The sequence below is a fragment of the Myxocyprinus asiaticus genome, chromosome 35 (genome assembly GCF_019703515.2).
Source record: "Myxocyprinus asiaticus isolate MX2 ecotype Aquarium Trade chromosome 35, UBuf_Myxa_2, whole genome shotgun sequence".
NCBI lineage: Eukaryota > Metazoa > Chordata > Actinopteri > Cypriniformes > Catostomidae > Myxocyprinus > Myxocyprinus asiaticus.
The window spans coordinates 24,086,698-24,110,994 of record NC_059378.1 but is presented as its reverse complement, the minus strand read 5'-3'; the positions used below and the strand labels follow the sequence as shown (position 1 = coordinate 24,110,994).

General features: G+C 37.6%; 1 protein-coding gene, 3 long non-coding RNA genes and 5 other non-coding genes across 12 annotated transcripts; 7 read left to right on the top strand and 2 right to left on the bottom strand.

The window, feature by feature from the left end:
• Positions 1-3,415: 3,415 nt before the first annotated feature.
• On the bottom strand, positions 3,416-9,583 carry LOC127426571 (uncharacterized). Of its 4 annotated transcripts, none has more exons than XR_007894804.1 (5): positions 9,558-9,583; positions 9,203-9,246; positions 8,984-9,090; positions 6,939-8,061; positions 3,416-5,226 (listed from the first exon to the last, which is right to left on the bottom strand). It is a non-coding gene; the product is annotated as an uncharacterized LOC127426571 (long non-coding RNA). The 4 variants fall into 4 exon arrangements; XR_007894806.1 differs by lacking the exon at positions 9,558-9,583 and having other exon boundaries at positions 6,939-7,620; positions 7,893-8,061; positions 9,203-9,547; XR_007894803.1 differs by lacking the exon at positions 9,558-9,583 and having other exon boundaries at positions 9,203-9,547.
• Positions 9,584-12,812: 3,229 nt separating this feature from the next.
• On the top strand, positions 12,813-14,132 carry LOC127426390 (uncharacterized). The gene is made up of 5 exons (XR_007894771.1): positions 12,813-12,944; positions 13,195-13,295; positions 13,511-13,550; positions 13,743-13,807; positions 13,903-14,132. It is a non-coding gene; the product is annotated as an uncharacterized LOC127426390 (long non-coding RNA).
• Positions 13,350-13,442, top strand: LOC127426619 (small nucleolar SNORD12/SNORD106). The gene has a single exon (XR_007894809.1). It is a non-coding gene; the product is annotated as a small nucleolar SNORD12/SNORD106 (small nucleolar RNA).
• On the top strand, positions 13,594-13,686 carry LOC127426623 (small nucleolar SNORD12/SNORD106). Its single transcript, XR_007894812.1, has one exon. It is a non-coding gene; the product is annotated as a small nucleolar SNORD12/SNORD106 (small nucleolar RNA).
• Positions 14,133-15,985: 1,853 nt separating the features above from the next.
• Positions 15,986-22,268, top strand: LOC127426391 (uncharacterized). The gene is made up of 7 exons (XR_007894772.1): positions 15,986-16,118; positions 17,227-19,437; positions 19,688-19,788; positions 20,000-20,073; positions 20,331-20,370; positions 20,574-20,638; positions 20,743-22,268. It is a non-coding gene; the product is annotated as an uncharacterized LOC127426391 (long non-coding RNA).
• LOC127426621 (small nucleolar SNORD12/SNORD106) lies at positions 19,841-19,930 on the top strand. The gene has a single exon (XR_007894810.1). It is a non-coding gene; the product is annotated as a small nucleolar SNORD12/SNORD106 (small nucleolar RNA).
• Positions 20,161-20,253, top strand: LOC127426618 (small nucleolar SNORD12/SNORD106). Its single transcript, XR_007894808.1, has one exon. It is a non-coding gene; the product is annotated as a small nucleolar SNORD12/SNORD106 (small nucleolar RNA).
• LOC127426622 (small nucleolar SNORD12/SNORD106) lies at positions 20,421-20,513 on the top strand. Its single transcript, XR_007894811.1, has one exon. It is a non-coding gene; the product is annotated as a small nucleolar SNORD12/SNORD106 (small nucleolar RNA).
• LOC127426389 (small integral membrane protein 7) lies at positions 22,125-23,424 on the bottom strand. Its single transcript, XM_051673179.1, has 5 exons — positions 23,303-23,424; positions 23,088-23,129; positions 22,958-23,016; positions 22,577-22,667; positions 22,125-22,426 (listed from the first exon to the last, which is right to left on the bottom strand). Exons 1-5 carry the CDS (start codon positions 23,326-23,328, stop codon positions 22,411-22,413), a joined length of 234 nt encoding a protein of 77 aa, XP_051529139.1. The 5' UTR covers positions 23,329-23,424; the 3' UTR covers positions 22,125-22,410.
• Positions 23,425-24,297: the final 873 nt, after the last annotated feature.

Below are 24,297 nucleotides of genomic sequence, written 5' to 3'. Positions count from 1 at the left end.
GAACAATCTCTCAGATTTAGAATAAATAAATACATATTATATACTTTTTTCCCTGTTTTCTTTAATAGCTGTCCAATAAGTGAAAGGCAGGGCCGGCTTATGACTAGCAAGGGCCCCAGGGCCAATTTTCTTTTAGGGCCCCCCGGTCCAATTATCTTTCAAATTTGAGACCAGGGGCATAGATTCCGAGGGGAAATGAGGTAAGGTAAACCCCCAATAATCAAAACAAGCAAGTACCATTATTTAAACCATGATCAATGGAAACATGAAAATACTTAACGCTGCAACATAACTTGTGCATATTTATTATAACAGGTTTTAGACCAACATCATCTTTCAGAGGGACAAAGTGAAATTAAATGGCTATTTACAAACCCCATGTAGAAATGTTCATATGAATCAAGGTAGTCTGCACATTCATTTATATTTGACAACTCTGTAGACCTGTCAAACTCAAAACTAGGGTTTTTAATTAGTAGGGTTTTGGTATTAGTTAACACTGTAACAAAAATATATTAAATACAATGACAAAATTTGATTCTGAAAGCTTCTCACATGGTTTTATTAAGATTCATATTTGTTTTACAGTTAGTAACAATAAAAACAGCAACTGTCACTTTGGATGAAACTGCATGGTAAATGTCAAAGGGAAATTTTTATTTCTCAGTGACCAAATGACAACTCTTCAATTTTGCTTAGTTGACGGTTTAGTGATGTTGCTTGTTTAACGCCATACCAGAACTGCACTTTTTTCAAGGTTAATAATTGCAGACAAAATGCAGCCTTATTCTTCTGAGCACACAATCACCACCTGACCTGATCAATGAAAACGCCCAGCACATCCTTGACCTGTAAGCTCCTTTTGCACTGCCTTCCTGTCTTAATCTCAGACCGATTAGGTAACAAACATCAGACAAGTCGTGACAGAACCCTATTACTTGTAATGTAGCAAAGGGGACTCTGAAAGTCAATGTGATGACAGCTCTAGCATACTGATCTGCCATGCTGCTGATCACCTGCTGTGGTTAGAGTCCCTTGTCTGTGGCAACCAGCACCACCCTCCTGCTGGGCTTCCAGTCTGCGTGCACCAACCAGCCTGAACTCAAAGGTCAAACAAATCCCACACCCTGGTTAGCTCATTACTCCCTATGCTGAAAGGCACAAGTGATCTCACTAGCAGCTCTCTTTGCCCTACGATTAAATTGTCTTTCCCAGCCAATTTTCCTTTGGAGACATCAGTGATTGTCTCACTGTCTCACACACTTTCTCTCTTTGAAGTTGTCTCTCCTCTTTTTAAAATCATAATGTGCTCTTAAATTGGTAGAATCTGTGTTCCGTATATCCAATGTTCTCATTGAGTGTCAATGAAATAATTAGCATACATTGCTCTTTAGATTAATGATGACATCGAATTACAACATTTACATCAGCATGATTAAAATTTTTATAGTTTACCGTCAGTTTCTGTTTAAAATGAAAATGTGTTGCACGTTGGGTTTGTGATATATTTTAGTGCTTAAAAACACAATTTTCAGAAGGAGGCACAAATTAGATTAGAAATCAAAATTTAAAATTTGAACAGATGGGAACTCTGTAAAGAAGTAATTTTGTAATATTAAATGATGATGAATATTTTGCTCTTTTTCCAGTTAGTTAAATGGACATGTTGAACTGTTGACATTGGGTGTCTCTTGAAATTATATGTAAATGTAAATTTAGGTAAATATATCGGAATTGTGAAAATATATAAGTAGATGTAGACCGATACATCGGTTTCACAGATTAATCAGTGCCAGTAGTTGCTGTTTGCAACTATTGGTTATCTGCAAAAATCTGTGCTGATGGTTTTTGTTTTCAATTCCTCTGTGGCCAGCACTGGAGGATTCTACAGTTAGAACGGCTTGGCTCTACAGTATAATAGAGTAACTCTGCCATCCATTTTGACAATATCCATATGTTTATCCATATTTTTTTATTTTTTATTATATAATCAAGTGTTCTAAATAAAAGCAAAGGTATGCAAAGATAAATGTGACTATATAGAAATGTGCCCTGTCAGCACATGCATTGTGTCTCCAATTCATATCTTGTATATAATAATAAAAATAATCTGGTGAAATAAGTGTCCCTGGTATGTTTTGGGCTTGTTTGTAGTAAAAAGTCTTGCTTTATGCAGCAAATCTTATTGGGATTTTGGTCATAAAAAATAAAATTAAAAAAGCATCTGGTAATTTTATTTATTTTGGACTCTTGTTGCCCCAATGTCTGTGCCTGTCATAGTAAGGAAAGAATAAGACAGAATTTTTTAACATTCTATAAATCGATTTTTAAAAGCTATTGGCCAGTTAATCGGTTATCTGTCTTTTTCACCACCTTAGTTATCGGTATTGGCAAAATCTACTTTCAGTCGACCTCTAATGATAAGAAGATGAAAGATATATATGTCCTGTGTTGTTGTTTTTGTCTTCATTTATCTACTTTTTTGTATATGATTCTTCCTGTAATCTCATTTTTTATGATTGGATCATGTTAGTTTGTTTCGTGTTCATTTAAAATAATACTCAATAAATATATAAATAGGTACAAATAACATGTGGTGAAATGATCACTAGCAAAAGAACACATTTTCTTGATATTTGGATAATCCTTTCATTTTGGTCAGTGTTCCTCCTGCTTTACCTGCCCCGGGGCGTTCAACCACTTGAGCCCTCTCACCTCATCTAAACAAGCCAGAAATCAGTCAACATTAAACTAATCCTCCAAACCTACCTGAACACACCAAAAAAAAAAAATATATATATTGTTGGACCATTCCAGTGCTGAATTATTGGTTCGTTGACACTTCTATTAGCCTACAGTGTTCTCACTAGGATAAATAATTTCTGCTTGTATTATTCTCTGTCGCTTTGGATAAAGCTGTTTGCTAAAAATATATATATACACACACACACACAAATATATATGTGTGTGTGTGTGTGTGTGTATGTATAAATATTTTAAAAACACATGTAAAGAGTCACTTCATGCAAACATCTTATTCAACATTAAAATTAAATGGCTTTTACAAGACTAAAAGCAGCACTTCTCATATTTAAGGGATGATAGGTTGCCCCGAGACACCTGGGGAAGGTATGCTTTTTAATATCAGTTGTTGATGGGAGATAATCCCACGACTGGTAATTCACGATTTGAGTTTCTTTGTACTAAAACAAAGAGCTGGGAGTCGCCCTTATGTGCCGACAACACATTCAGCAATCTACCTGAGTTGCTAAACAAGCGAGGTTAAGTTAGTTTTGTTTTTGATATTTGTTAGTAAAATACGATTCGGCTGCTTTATTCTGCCTTCCTTGCAAGCTCTTCAATCAGAAGATGAATTCACCAGTGGGAAGAAATACACAGACACAGAATGTCACAAGCAGTTTTTCGATTTATTAAAGGAAAGCATGGGGTTATATGGTTCTTGTCACACAAGGCTGGTTACACCCTTTACCTTAAACCCCCTCAATCCTCCATATATGGGGTTGTTTCCTCTCACTTACAGAAGTACATTCTTATCTGAGGCCTATTTCTCACTGTAAGGACGGTCGATAAGGAGGACACGGGAGGCAGGATGCTCCACTCACAGGTAAGGCTTTTAATGACCACACTGATCTCTTCAGCTTCACAATAATAAATTCTTAGGTTCACAATAATAGTCTCTTCAGCGTCACAATAATAATCAGCTTCACAATAATAACTTTGGGGACCCAGGCTCTCTCTCTCGTCTGCTGGCAGTGTGGCTCTTTTATGCCGCTCTCCCCGTGCTCACTGTAAGTAGAGACAGGTGTTAGACATAATTTAGCTCAGGTGCAAGCACCCTTACCGCTTTCTCTCTCTCCGGATGGACGCTTGACCACGCCCCCGATGCAACACTCACATTGCCCACTTTTGTCTCGAAGAGACAAGTTCCTCAGATGGCTATTCAAAAATCAAATCTTGTTTACCTTACATTCTATCTTTTACTCATTACCATCATATTCCTCCCAATGTGTCCCGTAACCATTTCTATCAGCATCTTCAAGGTTTATCAGAGCGTAATTAGCATTCAAAGCCTTATCAATGGTCCTATTGACCAATGCTTTAGCACATGGAATCACACAACAAATCAGTAATGCTATATCAAGTAAAATTACTCCTATAGGTATTAAAGTAAAAAAAAAAAAAAAAAAAATTCAACCATTTAACCATGTCAATAAGTCATTGACATAATTTACAGTTTCTCTTGCTGTCAAGTCCGCTGCTATCTTCGTCATGTTTTTCAGGCCCATTTCTATGGCATGTCCATCTTCATCGTTTTCTGGAATGAAAGTACAGCAACTCGTTCCCATGATAACACATACTCCTCCACTGGCAGATGTTAATTGGTCAAGGACCAGTCTATTTTGTAGCGCTGTTAATCTTAGGCCTTTTAGTTCTTGGCGTACTGCATCAGTTGTTGTTTTTGTTGAATTTATGAATGATATCAGTTCATATCTAGTCATTTCAATTTCTTTCTGTATTACTGTAACACCCACTTGAGGGAACAGTGCTCCAAACAATTTCTCTGTTCCTGTGTTCTCTCGGTGTGGTATAGGGTTTACTTATGCTACTTCTTCTTCTGTTTGTTGTTTTCTCAATAGCTCAGACCACCATGATGTGGTTACTTAATTCAACCATGGCACATCTACCTGTCCACAATCCAGCAGAGCAGTGTACGAATTATAACCATATTGCCAATATTGGTCTCCTATCACTCATGTTCCTTGTAGGTGTTATGAGGTTACTTTTACCTCTGGTGTAGATGCACTATGCAGCATATGCATGCATACATAACAACTACCTTTCTTTTCCTGTGTTTTTTGCCATAAAGTTAGCTAGTTTCCACCACAAATTGGTAGCACTGGTATGTGGTGCATCAACATCATCTATCCATGTCTCATCTATCCATCTATCCATGTCTTCGTCCCTTCTAATTCTCAAGTTCCCGGATAGGCACTGTTGCTGCGTGTTCAGCTCCTCCAGCACTTTCACCATTTGCTTTCGAAATAGTCAGGCTCTCGCCAGGTGCAGGCTTCATACGGCTTGCGTGTATCCACTGTGGTTGCAGTTCTGTCTGTACCCTCATCCTGGTTACCGCCAGAACCGTTGTTGGACCCAGATACTTGTGCTCACCAGCTTCGTTGGTTCCAGACACTTCACTAGGACCTGCTGGTTTGGAATAAATGGGTGAGTGGGCTTTTCTGTGGGCATAGGGAGAGAAAGTGAAACATCACCATTTATGCTATTCAATGTTTTGACAAGGGAATCCATGTAATCAGCTACTACCACCTTCAAAATCACCTGTGGACAAAGAGCATGTGTAGCCTTTGACCGAAGGGGTCGGAAAAGGCCTACCCATTAGTATTTCAAATGGAGACAGTCTTTTTGTTGCTGATGGAGTCATTCTTGTCTCTGTTAAGACTGCTGGTAATATATCTACCCATTTTCGTCCTGTTTCCAGGCATGCCTTAGTCAACCTATCTTTTATTGTTCTGTTAGTGCGTTCTACCACCTCTGCTAATTGTGGATGGTAGGGTATGTTGAAATGCCAAATAATGTTTAGCTCCTTAACTAGGAGTTGTGTCACTTTTGAAGCAAATGGAGTTCCATTGTCACTTTCAATGACCGATGGAATTCCTAAACGTGGAATTATCTCTTTTGTCAAAACTTTTACCATGGTTTGTGCATTTTCTTTGCTGCATGGGAAGGCTTCTGGCCATTATGAAAATCGGTCTATAATAACCAGGAGTAGTTTAAATTGCCATATGTCGGCATGTGTGTGAAATCAATTTGCAGATGTTGGAATGGAGATGCTGGACGAGGTAATGATTCGTGTGTTTTCGGTTTGTTGCTATTATTTTGTGCACACACTAAGCACGCGTCTAGAATTAAAGAGACTGTTTTTCTCACATATGCAATGCAATACAATTGATCATCTGTATCACCTTTTGTTTTTTATATGTGATATGCCATGATAATGTCTGCACAACAGCACTATTGCTGATGTTGGTAGTGCTAATCGTTTTTGTTTTGTCTTTTAGCAGTCCCCTATCTTCTGATACCTCATTGGCTGCCCAGTGCTCTAAGTCGTGTGCTGTTGGGTTTGCTTGCAAAATTTTGATGTCTAGATCACTAGTCAAGGTGGAATGCATCATTGGTATGATGCCCACTTTTGTATCTCATTCACCTATGTGTGGACTATGAATTACTTATTTTGCTGCCCATTTTGCTACTTCATCTGCAAGCCTGTTGCCCTTTGCTTCTTCTGAGTCACCAGTGGCATGGCCTGCCACTTTGATTACTGCTAATTTGGAAGTCAGCTGTGCTGTTTTAATCAAATCAGCTACCACATTGTGATGTGATACTGGGTTTTCATCCAAAGTTTTATAATTTGGCAAAATCATGCACTACTCCATATGCATACTTTGAATCTGTATATATATATTTATGCATTGGCCTTATGCCAATTGACAGGCTCTTGTTAATGCTACTAGTTCAGCAGCTTGTGCTGATTTGTATGGTAACAAGAATGCTTCAATAATTTGATTGGGTAGCTCTGTTATTGCGTAACCACACCAGTACACATTGTCATTTGGTTTATAGCATGAGCCATCTACATACCAATGTCTCCCCTCTTGCAGAGTGGATGCAGAAACATCCGGTCTGCATGCAGTGGAAACCTGTATTCTCTCCATACAATCATGCGAGTCAGGCTCGAAAGTGCCTTGAACCAACAAATCATGCAAATGAATCGTTGGTCCTTGGACCACACTGATTGGTTTTAGAGTCAAATTAGCAGTAGATGTTAAAATAGCTTCATAACCAGACCGTCTTTGTGCAGTCATGTGTTGTGTTGAAATATTGTGCATAATAGCACATACCTGGTGAGTTGTATGCACAGTCAGAGGATGTGAAAGCACAACTCGTTCTGCATCCTGTATCATCATCGCTGTTGCAGCCACTGCTCGCAGACAACCAGGGAAGCCCTTTGAAACAGAATCCAGTGTTTTAGATAAATTCGCCACTGGGTGGTAAGAGCCCCCATGTTCCTGGGCGTGGATTGGAGCAGCAGTCCCCCCAGCCTCGTGCATGTACAGATGGAAATGCTTGCTGTAGTCTGGAAGACCCAGCGCTGGTGGTTTCCCAAGGCATTACTTCAGATGTTTAAATGCAAAGTCCATTTCCGTAGTCCATTATATTGCATCATCGCTGTTCAGTGTTGAATTGTCTTGATTCGATCTGCAGACATGCATACAGTCCCCTTTGCTAGCACATGTCCAAGGTATTCAACCTTTTGTTTGACCCACTGTAGCTTCAATTAATAATTTATGCTTTTCTGCTTTTCTGCAATTCTCTGATGTTTCAGCAGTAATCAGAATGTTGTCGTCATACTGCAACAGGCATGCGTCAGGTGGCAGTTTCACATCCTGTAATGTACAGTGCACAACAGCTGAGAAGATAGCCGGCAAATCTCTGTACCATTGTGGCAATCTCGTCCATGTATATTGTTGGCCCCTGTAGGTGAATGCGAACAATGGCTGGGTCACAGGCGAAACAGGTACACTGAAAAAGGCAGAACATAAATCAATTACAGTAAAATAACCATGTGTCGATGGTATTGAATTAATAATTGTTTGTACATCTGGAACTATTGGAGAAAGTGGTTCAATTAAATCATTCTTATGTCAATCTCCATGTTCCGTTAGCCGTTCTCACAGGATTTATTGGAGTATTGTATGGAGAGTGTGTTGGTATTAGAATACCTTGTTCAATCAATTGCTCAATGATTGGCCTTATACCTTCTTCCTTTTCAATTGATAGTGGATATTGCTTACAGTATACTGGAGTGGTTACAGCTTAATTTAGCTGTATATGGTTTCACATCTGTAAGGCCAGCTTCGTCTTTGTGCTGAGCCCATAGTCTGGGGTTAATTATTGCTTCATCACCCTCCAGCAGTAGCTGTCCGCTCACTTTCTCCCCCACACCTCCTATAGGCACGGTGACTAAATACACAGCAGGAAACATGAGTTGCAGAGAAGCATTGTCAAAAACTATTTGTGCACCAATTTTATGCAATAGATCTCGGCCCAGTAAACAAAATGGAGAGTCTGGTATGATTACAAAAGCATGCATTTTGAACAAATCTGGCAAAAGATCTTGTTTACGGTCTGATAATTTGATTAGAAATTCTGTCAGATGTATGAACATCTGTGTGTTAGCCCATTTAAAATCTAGTGTTCGTTTTAACATTATCTTACTGTCTTTCTCTTTTTCTTGTGATCTTAATTTTGTGGATTTGGCTTCTTCTTCCATTTATATTTCCGGTAGATCGTGCGTGCTGGCCAATTCGGGAACTTAAGTCAATTAATTATTTCTCGTCACCTCAAATGATTTTTCATATATTTATAATCCCATTCTGGGTCGCCCCATCCTTTGTTCATCACTGAATTCCCATTGTCTAAATCTATCTTTCTGAACGACCCCTCTCGTGGAAACAGATCTAATTGCGTTTTTTCCTCTGACCAACCGGCCAGGTTACTGACAAACGGTTTGGTTCCAAAACATTTGTTATTTCTAAACATCCAATGAACAGGCATTTCACCTCGAATTGGTCTACTTATCGTTTGTCCCATTTTGTTCAAACAACAAAAATGTCTCTTGTTTTGGTTTTTGGTATGAACAATTCTCTGATTTCATCAAAGTTCATTCCTATCACAAAGAGTGAATGCGGCAGTGAAACTCCTACTGACTGTTAGTGGAATCCGCCGCACTTCATCCACAGGACTGGCCCTTTTAACAGTCTTCAACAACAAAGATCCTCACCTCTCATGAGATCACCCGCAGTTGTGTCACAGACGGATCCTGACCATTGTAGAGATACAACGAGTTTTACTGGAATCGTTCTACTACATAATAAGTTCTTACCTGTCTGGAGATATCCCACTTCTGACACCAGGACTGTTAGTAAAATACGATTCGGCTGCTTTATACTGCCTTCCTCGCAGTCACTCTTCGATCAGGAGATGAATTCACTGGTGGGAAGAAATTCACGGACACAGAAAGTCACAAGCAGTTCTTCGGTTTATTAAAGGAAAACACGGGGTTATATGGTTCTTGTCACACAAGGCTGGTTATACCCTTTACCTTGAACCCCACCCCCAATACTCCATATATGTGGTGGTTTCCTCCTGCTTACAGAAGTACATTCTTATCAAGTACATTTTGTGCTCAAGACAGTGCCGAAAACATACAAAGCAGATTAGCAAGCATCAGCATAAAAAGGTCACATTGATCCATCTGACGCCTATTTCTCACAATTTTCCAGACACATTCAGCGATAAATGGCGATAACTTTTAAACGACTTAGAAAATATTTTCCAAAATAGTATTACTGTAAAACATGTTAATAAGTGCTAATAATATTCTTCAAGCTTGTTTTCATTATTTTCACTCGATATTATGAGCATTTGCCTGCAAAAGCCATCGCAATGTGAGTTACCCCGGGAAGAGGTCCTCCTGTCGCAGCGGCAAGTAAGGGACCGTGGAGAAAGTGCAATTCTTTATTTTTTTTGGGGGGGGGGGGGGGGTTTGTAATAGCTTGGTGTGTGACCTGCATGTCCAATATAAATCTTCTTTTTGCTTTTTTAGCAAAAAGCTTTTTTGTTAAAGGACATAGAGACATGAAACCAACGTCATTCAATAGAGGAGGACAGTGCGCAACTTTCACAACAAATCGTTTTACCCCTAGTGATTGAATAGGGAACTGCATGTCCAAATTCACCTTTCTTTTTGTAATAGCTTTTTTGTTGAAAAACATAGAGGCACGAAACCAACGTCATTCAATAGAGGAGGACAGTGCGCAACTTTCACAACCTTTCGTTTTACCCCTAGTGATTGAATAGGGAACTGCACGCCCAAAATTAAGATTCTTTTTGTAATAGCTTTTTTGTTAAAAAATGTAGAGGCACGAAATCAGTGTCATGACCCTGTCCATTCTGTGTCAGACAGTGAGTAGGAAGAAGAGGATGAGATTGACCCTCAGTCAGCCCCAGGACCAGCCTGTCAGCAGCCAGGACCAGCCTGTCTACAACAAGCTCATCAGCAGCCTGCAGGAGCATGAATATGGATGGTGAAATTGAATGGTCTTCTGGCCCAAGGAATGACCCACCCCACATGGCTGACAATGTTATAAGGATGCAACCAGGGCCGATGCGGATGGTGGTTACTTGTGTGCAGGACATAAAGTCTTCATTTGAAGTTTTCATCCCAAACACCATATAGAAAATCTTCTGGACTGCACTAACTTTGAGAGAAGTTGTGTTTTTGGAGAGAGGTGGAAGGAGATGGACCAAACTCATTTACATGCATACTTTGGGTTAAAAACACAATGTTGTGGCTCCATCAGACCCACAAACATTGGATGAATAACATAAAAATCAACACCACCCAAGGGTTTAAAAACCCAATAATATTGTGTGTCCATCAAACACTGGGTGAATACTCAAAATTTGAAGACCACACATGGGTTATATATCTTCATATATTTCAGATTGTGTGATTGTCTTGCATGGCTAAACCATAAATGACAGCTTGTGTATTGTTTGCATTTCAAATTAATTGCAAAAAAGTATAGAATCTTGTATAGAAAAGAACACTTTTTTTATTTCTATATGCCTATACAATCTTTAAATGTGCTGAGGGTTTTACCCACAGATCACACACAACCACATTATTCTCTTAAATTTGAAGATGTCTTGTTTCGTCATGTTGACAGAGAAGGAGTTGTACCATCATTCGCAGGTACTGCACTGAATATGGTGGGGGGAAATTGTGACAATTAAACTTTGTATACTTTTATATTATAACAAACATATTAATGTACAGATGAACTTTACTACATTTGTACATACTACATTAATGACATTACAATATTAACTTTTACATATCATATACAATTTTATAAGTTGTGGCAGATAAAGAAATATTTGCTTTTGATTAACTTAATAAAAGTTGACTATAGAACATTTGTTATGATGTTATTTGTAACATGAGGTTAACTGCATCAAGTAATCAGCAGGGCAATGCTTGACCTAAACCTGTAGGTACTTAGTAGGGAGTTAAAAATATTGCTGTATGATCATGTCATTGTCTTTAACTGATATTTACAAAACATATTTAATTTAATTTGCTGGGAGCAAGGGCAGCTTGTGTTTTGCTACTATAGTGGAATACAGGCAGGCTGTCACAGCACAGGAGTGTCCCTCGGTTTAACGGTCTACCACTGTTAACACAGATGAGACCATGATTGAATTTTTGCCCAAAATTGTAAAAGGTACGTTTGAAGCAAAAACACAGCACATCAGCTAAATAACTCCATACCCACTGAGAAGCATGGTGGTGGCAGCATCTGTCCTCTATTCAATTACGTTGGTTTCGTGAGTCCTATCTCCTTCAACAAAAAAGCTATTACAAAAAGGTTTATATTGGACATTCAGTTCACACACCAAAGCTATTAAAAAAAAGAAAAAAGAAATGCACCTTCTCCACGATCCCTTACTTGCCGCTGAGACAGGAGGACCTCTTCCCGGTGTAACTCGCATTGCTTTTGCAGGCAAATGCTCATAATATCGAGTGAAAATAATGAAAACAAGCTTGACGAATATTATTAGCTTTCCATATCTTATAAAATTATTTTGGAAAATATTTTCTAAATCGTTTGAGTTATCGCTGAATGTGTCTGGAATATCAAAAACAACTGACTTTTAATCTCGCTTCCAAAAGCGCAAGATATATGTTTAATGTAATAACACAATTAGGCTAATTGCCCTACCATGAGTGTGCAAATCTTTGCGTTTCAAACTGTAACCACGATGAGGCATGTCCATGGATAATATGACTGGATTAAAATAAGTATATAAAAAGCAAATGTGTGTGAGTGTGTGTGTGTGTGTGTGTTGTTTAGTTTAAACTTTAAGAAACGTGGGCGTTGAGTCGACAGACCTCACGTTTAGACGTCCATTATCTGTCCGAGGTTGGGTAAATGCCACTGTTTGAAAACGCTCAACTAATAGAATCATTTTATAAAGTTCATACAACAGTCTTGATATTTGTGTGCAGACATGCTTTAAACAAATAGTTATTAAAAGATAAAGCAGCATAACATTTTCATGTGAGTACTTTAGTATATGCTACCACCTTCAGGAAGAACTCTGAGAAAAGGTCAGTTTCGTTTGCCAACCAGCGATTTTATTTAACAAATTTGTGTACTTATTCGAAATAATAGGCAACAGGAAGTAGAAAACAAGATACATTGCAATTATATACAGCTAAGCTACAAAAAAAAAAAAAAAAAAGAAATTGTATTTGTTTACAGAGCAAAAAAACCTTAAATATTAGTTTAATAAAATCGCTCTTCGATTTGTTTCTACGTGCTCTAGAATTACGATCTTAGAAACAATTCTGCACTAGATTTATTCACAGTAGCGCCATCTCTTTTTTTTATTTATTTATTTTTATTTATTTTTTTAGATTTTTGACGGGAATAAAAACAAGGCAATGAGGGATATATCAAAAAGCTCCTAGATCTCCCCTTATTTTTTCACAACTCGTGTTGTCTGTAGTTTTTGGTTTATTGAAATATTTTAGAAAGATATTTGGCAATATTTCGTCAGCGGGACGATCCAAAAACACTTTAACAACTGTAAAAACCCATTGAAGAGACAGTCAGCCTCGTTGTCGTTCCCGTCAGAAACCAAAGATGGCGCTGCGGTGAATTCCGTATCCTTGGAGCGTATGAGGACAAATCCTCACTGCGCATGCGCTAAGCCTATATAAGACGTATGCGCGCTCTTTTCTACCCTTGTTCGCTTCCTGACGCGTCGTGATGGTAAGTTGCTTTAATTGTTTTGTCTTTACTTATTTACTAGAAGTGTGTTGTGCAAAAGAAAGAAAAGAGATCGCTGTGTTATGGATGAAGTTGTTTAAAGAGCTAGTGTTCATGTTAGCCATGCTGTGAGCACGTTGCGCTGTTTCGGCGCTCGTAGGAAGATCAAGCTAATAAACACCACGACAAACCTGATAGTGTAGTCATATATGAACAGTTTAATGCTCGTGTATGTTTTATACTTTTTATTTAGATCCCTTATGTCAAAATGTTGATGCCTAAATTCAAATTCCACCCATGGACCGTTGGAATAAGGACCATGTGCTTTTTGCTTCAGCACAAACTCGAGACATGGTGAGTTTAGATTCATCTTATACTCCTTGGGAACTGTTGATGTTTCTAAAAAGTTCTGGAAGCAATGATGACTGATCTTTTTTCCCCAGCAGATCGACAGTGTTGACCTCTTTAATATAAATAAGCCAAATTTTCTGAGCAACCAGATGGCCACAATTTGATTTGTTCCTCCATTTATTTCCTGTAAGTTTACCTGTTACTTTTTCTCCTTTCAGATCATGTTGGTACCACGTGGGTAACCACATTCTGAAACGGGTAAGGTTGAACATTCTTTTCAGCCACTATGGATGCCTTTTGATCTGGTGCACATGATGACCTGACCTTTTTTCCCCAGCAGATCGATCATGTTGATTTTGCTGTTTATTAAAGCCAAAATTCCTGAAGCACAGTTTCTTTGCATGTGAAAGTCATTTGATTTCTTGTTCCTAAATCTAAATGTATTTACAGGACACATGATTTTGATCCAAGAGGACCTTGAACAAATGACCCTTGATTGTTGGCCACATGTGAAGGTATGGTATTTGTTTGACATTTTTCCAAGTAGATGTTTAGCATGTGCTTAAGACTGTCTGTTAAATTTAGTGCATTATGGTCCCTAATATTCCAGGTTTTAGGGGATTGAGGTGCCAGTTTGAAGCCCTATTGGTGCAGTGGAGAAGCAAGTGGATTCAAAATGGCTCTTGCTGTACCAGCTTATGTTCCAGCATCCTGTCCAGTATTTTTTATTTGTCAATGTACAAATATACAGTAAGATGTTTTTATTAAAGTGTCAGAAAGCTTAAGCTTTCTGAAAACCACAAGCAGCTGCATTAAACGTATTACTTGAAACACTTTCCTTGTATTGGTCATTTGATCTGTAAAACAGTTAATTCAATTTGCTCTGCTGGCATATTTATTTAAAACTATTATCAGACTAACATTTAAGGCAACATCCATACAATTTTTCCTAATTGTGATACTAGAATTTACTCATTCATAATTTATAGGAATTATGACACTGTGTATACAAACTACAGTCTTGGTCTTAATTGATCCTTAAAATAATTGGAGTGGAAAAAGGTCTTTCATGGGCACATGCCACTTAAGTTTTTGTACACTAGTTACATTCGTTCCTAACCCCCAAGAGCAAGGTGCTCCAGACCCCTTCAACCTCTACATCCCACAACTGGCTAAATCTGAAGAACTGTTCTTAAAGGTTAACCAAGCAATGGACTTTTTTTTTTTTTTTTTTTTAATATATAAAGGTATAGTCAATTATTTACTTTTCATAAACTGTCAAATAGCTTAACTCCTGCACATAAGCTTTCCATTAAGGGATTGAACATCTTCCATAATATGGGGTGAAATGACAATATTTGGATTGGCTTTTCATATTCTTTCAGATTTAACATTATGTAGACCATGGTGAGCCGCTTTGAAGATTGAACTCTCCATTTACATAACTTTATAAAATGGTTCCCATGTGTTGTCCAAGTTTTATTTGAATTTTTTTTTTTTTTTTTTTAACAAAACTTGCAAGGGTTAGTAAAGACAATGCATAATTTAACACATACTGCACAAAGTTTACATACAATTAGCCCAACACCACGCTGCAATAACTATCCTTGGTGCCTGTAGTGATCCTCAGTTGAACAGCTGTTATGATTCGAATAACCTGAGAAAAACAACATACATGCATTTAAGAGTAAACGCATATAGCATAGCTCGACAAACGGCTTGCTTTTTAACAGGATAAGGATATGGTTTCCTTTGCATACAACTGATTGAAAACCAAAATGTTGATGTATGATGTCGGTACTCGCAAGATCATGCAAAACATGAAAATGTTCCAAAGTGCGATTAAATATGAGTACCGAAGACTCTGGAGAAACTCTGTTTTCACCTAAAGACACGAAACCAACGTCATTGAATAGAGGACAGTGCGCAACTTCCACAACCATTCGTTTTACCCCTAGTGGTTGAATAGGGAACTGCACGCCCAAAATTACCTTTTTGTTGAAAAACTTGACGCACGAAATCAGTGCCATGACCCTGTTCATTCCGAGTCAGACAGTGAGTAGGAAGAAGAGGATGAGATCAGCCCCAGGACCAGCCCGTCTACAACAAGCTCATCAGCAGTCTGCAGGAATATGGATGGTGAAATTGAATGGTCTTCTGGCTCAAGGATTGAGCCAACCCACATGGCTGACAATGTTATAAGGATGCAACCAGGGCTGATGCGGATGGCGGTTACTTGTGTGCAGGACATAAAGTCTTCATTTGAAGTTTTCATCCCAAACACCATATAGAAAATCTTCTGGACTGCACTAACTTTGAGAGAAGTTGTGTTTTTGGAGAGAGGTGGAAGGAGATGGATCAAACTCATTTACATGCATACTTTGGGTTAAAAACACAATGTTGTGGCTCCATCAGACCCACAAACATTGGATGAATGACATAAAAATTAACACCACCCAAGGGTTTAAAAACCCAATAATATTGTGTGTCCATCAAACACTGGGTGAATACTCAAAATTTGAAGACCACACAAGGGTTATATATCTTATATGTCAGATTGTGTGATTGTCTTGTACGGCTAAGCCATAAATGACAGCTTGTGTATTGTTTGCATTTCAAATTAATTGCAAAAAAAAGTATAGAATCTTTTAGAGAAAAAAACACTTTTTTTATTTCTATATGCCTATACAATCTTTAAATATGCTTACATATTTATCCACAGATCACACTCAACCACTTTATTCTCTTAAATTTGAAGATGTCTTGTTTCGTCATGTTGACAGAGAAGGAGTTGTACCATCATTCGCAGGGACTGCACTGAATATGGTGGGAGGAAATTGTGACAATTAAACTTTGTATACTTTTATATTATAACAAACATATTAATGTACAGATGAACTTTACTACATTTGTACATACTACATTAATGGCATTACAATATTAACTTCTACATATAATCATATATAATTTTATAAGTTGTGGCAGATAAAGAAATATTTGCTTTTGATTAACTTAATAAAAGTTGACTATAGAATATTTATGATGTTATTTGTAACATGAGGTTAACTGCATCAAGTAATCAGCAGGGCAATGCTTGACCTAAACCTGTAGGTACTTAGTAGGGAGTTAAAAATATTGCTGTATGATCATGTCATTGTCTTTAACTGATATTTACAAAACATATTTAATTTAATTTGCTGGGAGCAAGGGCAGCTTGTGTTTTGCTACTATAGTGGAATACAGGCAGGCTGTCACAGCACAGGAGTGTCCCTCGGTTTAACGGTCTACCACTGTTAACACAAACCTATATAGTGTATTTTCAGCTGTCATAACACCCCACTTTCACAAAATATACTCACTCTTCAAAAACTAACACCCATATGTAATAGTAATATTTCACTCATTACTGTATGGGTCTTTCATACACAGTACTGTCTATACAATATTGTTTTCAATTCATAGCTGGGCAACAGTTAAGTATAGTATACAAAGATATGTACTACATCATGCCTGCTTCCGTCTTGACAACTTACTGTACTGCAAATCCTGTTTAAAGTGTGTTTTCCACAAATATGTTTAACCAGAATTTGGCACGTAGTACATGTCCAGTGGATATAAAAAGTCTACACACCCCTGTTAAAACAGCAGGTTTTTGTGATGTAAAAAATGAAACAAAGATAAATCATACCAGACTTTTTGCACCTTTAATGTAAAAATGTGCCACTGAAAACCAAAGTGACACATTTCAGAGAGAGAATTTTTTTTTTTTTTTTTTTTAATAACTTAACTGCATAAGTGTGCACACCCTTTTATAATTGGGTATGTGGCTGTGATTAGAATCAAACAATCATCAAGCTCATCTGAAATAGTACACACCTGTCTTCACCTGAAGTGACTCTGATAAACTCCAAATAAATCTCATCTTTTCCTGTAGGATTTTTCTGACATCTTCTTGGTTGTATGCTACTACAAGTGTCATGGGTCACAAAGACAGCTGGGATAAATGGGATCTCATTGTTGAAAGGTATTGCTCAGGTGAGGGCTGCAAAAAATGTTTCCAAGGCATTAGATATACCATGGAACACAGTAAAGACAGTCATCAACAAGTGGAGAAAGTATGGCACAACAGTGACATTATCAAGAACAGGACATCCCTCCAAAACTGATAAGACAAAGAGAAAACTGGTCAGGGATGCTGTCAATAGGCCTACAGCAACATTAAAGGAGCTCCAGCTCTTTCTGGCAAGTACTGGTTGCTCCCTACATGTGACAATTATCTTCCGTATTCTTCATCTGTCTGGGCTATGGGGCAGGGTGGCAAGATGCAAGCCTTTTCTGATTTAAAAAAACAAAAAATCCAAGCCAGGCTAAACTTTGCAAAAACCTATATCCAGTCTCCCAAAACCATGTGGAAAAATGTGTTGTGGTCTGAGACCAAGATTGCCCAAAATTGTAAAAGGTATGTTTGGTGCAAAAACGCAGCATATCAGCAAAATAACACCATACCCACGGTGAAGCATGGTGGTGGCAGCATCTGTCCTCTATTGAATGATGTCGGTTTCATGTCTCCGTCTCCTTTTAACAAAAAAACCTATTACAAAAAGGTGATTTTGGGCGTATAGTTCCCTATTCAACCACTAGGGGTAAAACGAATGGTTGTGAGTTCCGCACTGTGCTACTCTATTGAATAACGTTGGTTTCGTGTCTATCTCCAACAAAAAAGCTATTACAAAAAGGTTTATATTGGACATTCAGTTCACACACCAAGCCATTACAAAAAACAAACAAACAAAAAAACTTGCTTCGACAGGAGAACCTCTTCCCGGGGTAACTCGCATTTCGACGGCTTTTGCAGGCAAATGCTCATAATATCGAGTGAAAATAATGAAAACAAGCTTGACGAATATTATTAGCTTTCCATGTTTTACAGTAATACTATTTTGGAAAATATTATCTACGTCGTTTAAGAGGTATTGCCGTTTATCGCTGAATGTGTCTGGAATATCAAAAACAAAACTAACTTAACCTCGCTTCCAAAAGCGCAAGATATATGTTTAATGTAATCACACAATTAGACTAATTGCCCTACCATGGGTGTTCAAATCTTTGCGTTTCAAACTGTAACCACGATGAGGCATGTCCATGGATAATATGACTGGATTAAAATAAGTATATAAAAAGCAAATGTGTGTGTGTGTGTGTGTGTGTGTGTGTGTGTGTGTGTGTGTGTCTTGTTTAAACTTTAAGAAACGTGGGCGTTGAGTCGACAGACCTCACGTTTAGACGTCCATTATCTGTCCGAGGTTGGGTAAATGCCACTGTTTGAAAACGCTCAACTAATAGAATCATTTTATAAAGTTCATACAACAGTCTTGATATTTGTGTGCAGACGTGCTTTAAACAAATAGTTATTAAAAGATAAAGCAGCATAACATTTTCATGTGAGTACTTTAGTATATGCTACCACCTTCAGGAAGAACTCTGAGAAAAGGTCAGTTTCGTTTGCCAACCAGCGATTTTATTTAACAAATTTGTGTACTTATTCGAAATAATAGGCAACAGGAAGTAGAAAACAAGATACATTGCAATTATATACAGCTAAGCTACAAAAAAAAAAAAAAAAGAAATTGTATTTGTTTACAGAGCAAAAAAACCTTAAATATTAGTTTAATAAAATCGCTCTTCGATTTGTTTCTACGTGCTCTAGAATTACGATCTTAGAAACAATTCTGCACTAGATTTATTCACAGTAGCGCCATCTCTTTTTTTTTTTTTTTTTTTTTTTAGATTTTTGACAGGAATAAAAACAAGGCAATGAGGGATATATCAAAAAGCTCCTAGATCTCCCCTTATTTTTTCACAACTCGTGTCGTCTGTAGTTTTTGGTTTATTGAAATATTTTAGAAAGATATTTGGCAATGTTTCGTCAGCGGGACGATCCAAAAACACTTTAACAACTGTAAAAACCCATTGAAGAGACAGTCAGCCTCGTTGTCGTTCCCGTCAGAAACCAAAGATGGCGCTGCGGTGAATTCCGTATCCTTGGAGCGTATGAGGACAAATCCTCACTGCGCATGCGCTAAGCCTATATAAGACGTGTGCGCGCTCTTTTCTACCCTTGTTCGCTTCCTGACGCGTTGTGATGGTAAGTTGCTTTAATTGTTTTGTCTTTACTTATTTACTAGAAGTGTGTTGTGCAAAAGAAAGAAAAGAGATCGCTGTGTTATGGATGAAGTTGTTTAAAGAGCTAGTGTTCATGTTAGCCATGCTCTGAGCACGTTGCGCTGTTTCGGCGCTCGTAGGAAGATCAAGCTAATAAACACCACGACAAACCTGATAGTGTAGTCATATTTGAACAGTTTAATGCTCGTGTATGTTTTATACTTTTTATTTAGATCCCTTATGTCAAAATGTTGATGCCTAAATTCAAATTCCGCTCATGGACCGTTGGAATAAGGACCATGTGCTTTTTGCTTCAGCACAAACTCGAGACATGGTGAGTTTAGATTCATCTTATACTCCTTGGGAACTGTTGATGTTTCTAAAGTTTTGGAAGCAATGATGACTGATCTTTTTTCCCCAGCAGATCGACACTGTTGACCTTTAGAAAAATAAGCCAAATGATCTGAGCAGCCAAATGGCTAAAATAAAAACTGAGATTCCTAATTCCCCCTCTGACAATTGGTCTTTTTTTCTCCCTTCTCCAGATTATGCTGGTACCAGATGGGTGACCACAGATTCATCTGACTTCATTTCAAAAAACTATCACAGTCTTGAATAGGTAAGGTTGAACATGTGCTTTGGCCACACCGTTTTGGTGAGCTCTGATTCACAATGAACTCACTTGGATCTGTTATATTATAAGAGTTCTGGAAGCAATGATGACTGATCTTTTTTCCCCAGCAGATCGACAGTGTTGACCTCTTTAATATAAATAAGCCAAATTTTCTGAGCAACCAGATGGCCACAATTTGATTTGTTCCTCCATTTATTTCCCATAAGTTTACCTGCTTTTTTTTTTTTTTTTTCCCCTTTCAGATCATGTTGGTACCACGTGGGTAACCACATTCTGAAACGGGTAAGGTTTCTTTTCAACCTTTCTTTTTAGCCACTATGCATGCCTTTTGATCTGGTGCACATGATGACCTGACCTTTTTTCCCCAGCAGATCGATCATGTTGATTTTGCTGTTTATTAAAGCCAAAATTCCTGAAGCACCAAGAGTTGCTTTGCATGTGAAAATCATCTGATTTCTTGTTCCTAATTCAAAATATATTTACAGGACACATGATTTTGATCCAAGAGGATCTTGAACAAATGACCCTTGATTGTTGGCCACATGTGAAGGTATTGTATTTGTATGGTGACTCCCCCCCCCCCCCAAGTAGATCTTTTGCATGTGCTTAAGATTGTGTCTGGTGCATTATGGTCCCTAATATTCCACATTTTAGGGGATCGAGGTGCCAATTTGAAGCCCTATCAGTGCAGTGGAGAAGCAAGTGGATTCAAAATGGCTCTTGCTGTACCAGCTTATGTTCCAGCATCCTGTCCAGTACACTTTAAAAAAAGTGTCAATGGACAATATACAGTGTAATTTTAAGATGGTTTTAAAGTTTCAGAAGGCTTTAATTTCTACAACAAGCAGCTACATTAAACTTATTACTTGAAACACTTTCCTTGTATTGGTCATTTGATCTGTAATTGTTCATTCAATTTGCTGTGCTTGGCATTTATTAAAATTATTTAAAACTATGAACTAACATCTAAGGCAACATCCATAACATTTTTCCTAATTGTGATCCTAGAATTTACTCTTCTTGCTGTTATTTATAGGAACTATGACAATCTATACCTAAACTACACTCAATTGAACCTTAAAAATAGAGTGGGGGTGGGAAGGTATTTCATTGGCACATTTAAAGTTCACACTCTGAGCGCGCGCAGGAAAATGTCCTCTCCCTAGATATAGTTATGAAATCACTAAGGTGGTGCGGGAATCCCTATGGATGTTTTCACATTTGAGTCTTTAAATCTGTGCATGCTTGGGGGGGTTTCAAGCGCAGGATAATCGCCTCCGGTGAGTCCAGCCCTGTCTTTCACCGGAACATGTCGATGTGTTAATTTTGCTCATCCAAGAAATTATGCTTAAATAGCCTAGAAAATAACTTTCAGATTAGGGTTTTTTTTTTTTAAACGACCGTTGATTAACGTTCTCTACCGAACAGCTGTCATATTAGATCAATGATTAATGCACGACTGAACGTCGTGAAATACGCGCAACTTTTCAGCACATTTTTCCCCCTCATAGATTTGGCTTAATTATTTTCAACAATGTTCTGACTGTTTTAATGTTAAGTAACTAATTTCAGTTTAGAACAGGCTTTTGGGGTTGTTCCATTTGATCCTGCACTATTCAATTGTTTTCAATATGTCTTAAATATTCGCTACTGTTGAGTGAATGCTTGTCATGTTCTATATTTAATGTACAATGATCATAAGGCGAGCACGTCGCAGATAAATGCCCCTTTTCAGTGGAATTTAGCGTCGGACTTGGAATAGTTTTTTTTTTTTTAAAACGGTTTTCTGAAGGTTGGTTTCTTACAGAATTTCCGTTTAAACGACAGTCAAATTAGTCATAGCGCACATCTCTCCTACATACCACAACTGGCTAAATCTGAAGAATAATTCTTAAAAGGTTAACCAAGCAATGGATTTTTTCCCTAAAAGGTAGTCAATTTTTTCATAAATTGTCAAAGCTTAAATCCTGCACATACGCTTTCCATCAAGGGATTGAACATCTTCCATAATATGGGGTGAAATTACAATATTGGGATTGGCTTTTCATATTCTTTCAAATTTAATCATACAGATCATGGTGAGCTGCCTTGCGTTGAAGACCGTACTCCATTTACATGACTTTATAAAATGGTTCCCATGTGTTGTCCAAGTTTCATTCAAAGAACAATTTTTTTTTTTTTACAAAACTTACAAGGGTCAGTAAATAAGACAATGCATGATACTTCAACACATACTGCACAAAGTTTACATGCAATCAGCCCAACACCACGCTGCAATAACTATCCTTGGTGCCTGTAGTGATCCTCAGTTGAACAGCTGTGTTATGATCCAAATAACCTGAGGGAAAAACAACATGCATGCATTTAAGAGTGAACGCATATGGCATAGCTCTACAAACGGTTTGTTTTTTAACAGGGTTAGGATATTGTTTTCTTTGCATACAACTGATGGAAAACCAAAATGTTGATGTATACTGTCAGTACTCACAAGATCATGCAAAACATGATGAAAATGTTCCAAAGTGCGATAAATATGCGAAAGTACCGAAGACTCAGGAGAAACTCTCTGATGTTTTCACCTAAACACAAATTATACATGTAAAAGACAATTAGATAAAATAACAGCATCCTTGTAGTAATAACATGGGTCAAAAATGAATTGGGTCTTGGGCGAAAAATGCAGCTCTAATTAATTCCTGTTTTTATATGTTATCTAACACTTGATACAGGCGTGTACAGTTATGGTTAATACAAATAAATACAAATCCGATTCTCCATATAGGTTACCGGACACTCGAACATAAAAAGTATCGGTCGTAATAAACTATTTCGGTCTATCTCTTAGTGATCTGACGTAATGAGATGTTACCTGTGCTGGATGCTCGATGTTCATCTCCAAACCCTTGAGACTGCGTCTCTCTCTTCTTTCTGCGTATACAGACCGATTAATGAGCAATCCATCTGACTAAAGCTGTGTGCGTGTATGTGTTTATACTCACAGTTTAAAGTTAAGCACAGCGCCGGCGTTCATTAGCAGAGTGCTGGGCATACACACATAATGCAGGGATATGAGTGACGTGGAAAAAAAAAACACTGTAGTAGTATATATTCTATTATACCAGTAATATATTGTACATCTGAACATTATGGATAACTTTCTGTTTAAGTGTATCGCGAAACGACTTCTGTTTTGATCAAAACCAGCGAAACTTACCCAAATATTAAGAGATCTCCAATCATTTTGAACGATGTTTATATCCGCCTCGGTTGGTTTTCTTCCTCTTCTGTCCGAGTGTGAGTACAGTAAGTATCTTTCGCTCATCATCGCCACCTGGCGGCTGAAATGGCATCAGGCAATTTTGTTACCCGAACAGTCCCTATCGTTAAAGCTGCAGTTTTACTTTAAAGGGATAGTTCACCCAAAAATGTCAACTCTCTCATCATTTACTCATCCTCATGCCATCCTAGATGTGTTTGACTTTCTTTCTTCAGTTCAACACAAAATAAGATTTTTAGAAGAATATTTCCACTCTCTAGCACAGGTCCATACAATGCAAGTGAATGGTGGCCAGACATTTGTATCTCCAAAAATCACATAAAGGAAACATAAAAGTAATCAATATGACTTTAGTGGTTAAATCTATATCTTCAGAAGCGATATGATAGATGTGGGTGAGAAACAGACCAAATTTAATTCCTTTTTATTTTTACCTTAAATCTCCAATTTCACTTTTACATCTGCAAGTCACACGTGGTGCCAATTTAGTTTCACTTTCACATCCGAAAGTAAAAGTGGAGATTTAGAGTAAAAAAATAAAATGAAATAAATAAATACTGATCTGTTTCACACCCATGTTATATCGCTTCTGAAGATATATATTTAAACACTGGAGCCATATTGATCACTTTTATGTTTACTTTATGTGATTTTTGGAGCTGTAAAGGTCTGGTCACCATTCACTTGCATTGTAAACACCTACAGAGCTGAAATATTATTCTAAAAATCTTTGGTTGTGTTCTGCAGAAGAAAGGATGTCATACACATGGCATGGCACGAGGGTGAGTAAATGATCATTTTTATTTATTTATTGGCTGAACTATCACTTTAAACATTTATTTCAAGAATTAAATGTTACATTTGGAGCGATTTTCGTGGGAGTAGAAATTTGATACAATGCTGTAACATAACTCAGTCTTCGCAGGATTTTT

Excerpts from the sequence above, each read along its gene's own strand:
- LOC127426389 (XM_051673179.1), bottom strand. The coding sequence starts at position 23,328 with ATGATTGGAGATCTCTTAATATTTGG. Across the intron at positions 23,017-23,087 it reads GCTGTGCTTAACTTTAAACT|AAAGAAGAGAGAGACGCAGT; the intron begins GTGAGTATAAAC and ends CTGTATACGCAG. Across the intron at positions 22,668-22,957 it reads ACATCGAGCATCCAGCACAG|GTGAAAACATCAGAGAGTTT; the intron begins GTAACATCTCAT and ends ATTTGTGTTTAG.